The sequence below is a fragment of the Myotis brandtii genome, unplaced genomic scaffold, assembly GCF_000412655.1.
Source record: "Myotis brandtii unplaced genomic scaffold, ASM41265v1 scaffold490, whole genome shotgun sequence".
Lineage (NCBI taxonomy): Eukaryota > Metazoa > Chordata > Mammalia > Chiroptera > Vespertilionidae > Myotis > Myotis brandtii.
Genome location: NW_005368708.1, coordinates 1,429,730 through 1,433,208, shown reverse-complemented (window position 1 = coordinate 1,433,208; position 3,479 = coordinate 1,429,730). Strand labels below are relative to the sequence as shown.

The 3,479-nt window shown below is 40.0% G+C and overlaps 1 protein-coding gene across 1 annotated transcript in view; it reads right to left on the bottom strand.

Moving 5' to 3' along the window:
* Positions 1-462: 462 nt before the first annotated feature.
* Positions 463-3,479, bottom strand: part of CTPS2 (CTP synthase 2) — a 116,091-nt gene continuing 113,074 nt past the window's right edge. The window contains exons 18-19 of the mRNA XM_005876622.2: positions 2,349-2,459; positions 463-679 (exon numbers count right to left, since the gene is read on the bottom strand). Of these exons, the coding sequence (XP_005876684.1) occupies positions 2,384-2,459 (76 nt within the window). The 3' untranslated portion in view covers positions 463-679; positions 2,349-2,383. The remainder of the gene's footprint in view (positions 680-2,348; positions 2,460-3,479) is intronic.

Genomic DNA, 3,479 nt, shown 5'->3' with positions numbered 1-3,479 from the left:
CACTCTCTCTAAAATAACCTCAGGTGAGGATTAACCAAAAAAACACACAAACATTTCATTTTCAAAATGTAATAGATCTACAGCTATCAGCTGTTAAAGTGTGTATATATTTTTGGGGGACACCCTGTATATATACTGATCTTGATTCCTGAGATTTTTTTACGACCCCTTAAATTCTGTGCCTGAACACGGGCCTTACTTGCCACCCCAAGTCTTGGACCTATTTAAATTTCTTTTTAACTAAAAATAAACTGGGCGAGAAATTAAAATAAGCTTGGGCCGCACCCAGATCTGTGGTTGAGTTCCAGGTAAAAGAATGGCTCATTTTTGACTCAAAATTAGTTATTGCATGTGCCCTGCCACCCTTCCCATATAGCACAGTGAAGGCTCAGTTCCTGTATCGTTGCTCAGCACCTGACATCACGGTACACCAGACAAAATAAGAACACACTTTCTCCCCAGTCAGGTTGTTGGGAAATGTTTAATTGGCTAGAGAAATCTGTGAGACCCAAAGGCCACCTCTGGAGGAGAAAAAGGAAAGTGCCCCTTTGGTTCTGGTTCATGAAAGTACACATTATTTGATTTCCTTTGAGGCTTTCATCCCATGTTTCGTGATTCTTTAAGAATGTGGTGATTTCTTCAGATAGTTGCTTTATCTTGGCTTCAATTACTTCAGAGCCTTAAAAAAAAAAAAAGGAATATAAGTATTAGCAACATCAGAACCTGAATAATATGTCTTTAAAATACTCCCAGCTAATCTTTGCATCATTTTGGTTTGCTCCTAAAGGTCTCCATGTTTGAGGCAAACCTAAAAATAAATATGAATGTACTTTCCACGGAGAACATGAATATTCAGTCCCTAAGTGAAATACAAAGAGAGCTGACACTGGAGCAATGAACTCTTTACAAATATTCCCAAGCTGCTGTCCCTGCTAAAGAGAGCAGGTCAACCCAGGTCTCTGAGCTGGAATATGATCAAGCTAGCCAGGCTGCTGTCACTCTAATAAAGCCTAATAGAGCAGCGCGGAAAATAAGCTGCCCTCAGAAGCCAAGCCCATCTCTGCCATCTCCCTGCAAAGAAATAAAATACTCTGTTATTTTACACACATCCAAGGAAACCTGCTTTCCACAAGCGACCTAGACCAGGGGCCAGCAAACTGTTTTTACAAACAGGTTTACTGGGACGCAGCCATGCCCATTCAGTCAAGTGTGGTCCCTGGCTGCTTTTCCTCTATAATGGCAAAGTGGAGTAGCTGTGACAGAGAACGCATGGCCTGCAAAGACTAACATATTTACTATCTGGCCCTTTACAGAAGGAGGTTGCTGATCCTGAAGTGTGGTAGCAATCATCTCAGGTAGAAACTATAGTTTAACTTTAACCCTGCTGTTTGGCTTCTGTACTTATTTGCTTTGTTAAAATAATAGAAAAGTTATTTTGATTTTCTGAATTATATAATTGTAATGTGAATACCCCATTGGTTGTGGTCATACTGGTTTTAGAAAGCACATTCTTCTGTACCTGGGAACCAGGACAGCACAATTATCCTAAATTGCCTCAGTGGCTACAGATAATGCGTTCTGGTTGACTCAGTGGTCCCAAGACCCGAGGGCTCCAGATAATGTGTTCCTGTCAACTCAGTGGTCCCAAGACCCATGGCTCCAGGCAATGTGTTTCCGTTGATTAAGTGATCCGGAGATCCAAAACTATAATTTAACTAACATGCTTAATTCTGCTTCTGTAAACTGCTTTTTTGCAAACCAGGTTCCTCATTCCAAACCCTGGGATGTAATCAATACCTCTGTGATCTTTGCCTATATAAATCTGGTGTTGGGGCTGGGGAGGGTACTACGAGATTTGAGAGAGCGAAATGCCCCCTCGTAGTCCCGGATTTGCAATAAATGTGACTCCTTAATTCGACTTCTTGAGGCGTCCTTGTGTGATTCACGGGGTGCATTACAACAATCCCTGACCTAAACTATTACAACTCTACCCACTTCAGCCTCCAGGTATATGTTTATATATATACACATGCACCAAATAAATAAATAAATAAATAAATAAATAAATAAAATTTGTTTATTTTTCTATCTATCTATCTATCTATCATCTATCTATCTATCTATTTATTTATTCCTGGCCTCAAATGCATTCCATTCTCCCATGCTAACTGCTAGCTTTCTCAGGTGCATTCCAGTTTCCCAAAGGTGCTGTTGGCTGTGAAGTCTGTCTGGCTACCGCTGCCTGGCAAATAGGATCCTGCAGACAAGTCCTGTAGTGCTTGCTCCCTTCTACACCAAGACAGCAGCTTGTCTGTAAAACAAATAAGAAGTTAAAGATTTCTTCTTACCCTCTCAGGCAGCGCCTGCCATTCCGAGTCATGTATTAGTTGCAGCTTATTTCCAACTCAGCTATCCTTGGCTCTGAAAAGCTGTCATCACTGGCATCGCTGTATCTATCACTAGATCAAAAGAGGAATTAATTTAGCAAGGTATTAAGAAAAACAGACAATGATCCAAAACACTTTCCATAATTAACTCCCACTCAGAGACAATCCTAAGAAATACTCTATTATCACTTTCTACTCACATACCACAATCTCCTTTTGTCAGAGGAACTGATCGCTTGCTTTTCTTAAATTGGAAGTAACTTATTCAGAAAATTTATAAAAGCATTTCAATTTAGATTAAATTAATAATCTTATAAAGACCACTAATCATTTCTAAACTTTAACAAAAGCCTTAAAAGCACATTGCTCCTGACCCTCTTACCTACTGTCTGCTTTCTACTAGAGGTATTATGTAAACAAATTAAGTTAAAATGAAAGCCTGGGCTGATAGACCAATTTATTTCCTATGAATCTACTACTGCCTGAATCGCAGTCCATTTGAGATTAAGCATCATTCAGTCTATTCCTGCTGATCTCAATTTGTTCTCAAGTGCAATAAATAGCATAGCATCAAATAATACCTGAATACTCAGATTTTTTTTTCATTTTTCACCCTTCTGATGACAACTGTTTCCTTTATCAATATGAAAGGACTACAGAACAGTGAGAGCAGCTGTACATCCCTTGATTACATTAGCCAAACACTCTCCTTTTTACTCAGTGGCAGATTGGGTTTTGTCTCTGAGTTTGAGGACCACAACAGCTCCCTAGATAGCTTCAATGTGGAGGAGCTGGTCATCCACAATCAGCAACTTGGTGGTCAATAGAATTAAGACACGCATGTTAGCTCAAGACCCACGTCCAGCTAGCAAGGCTTAGTGGTTGAGCATCGACCTATAAACCAGGAGGTCAGGGTTCGATTCCCAGTCAGGGCACAAGCCCGGGTTGTGGGCTCAATCCCCAGTGTGGGGCGTGCAGAAGGCAGCCGATTGATGATTTGCTCTCACTATTGATGTTTCTATCTCTCTCTCCCTCTCCCTTCCTCTTTGAAATCAATAAATAAATATATATATATATATATATTTTTTTTTT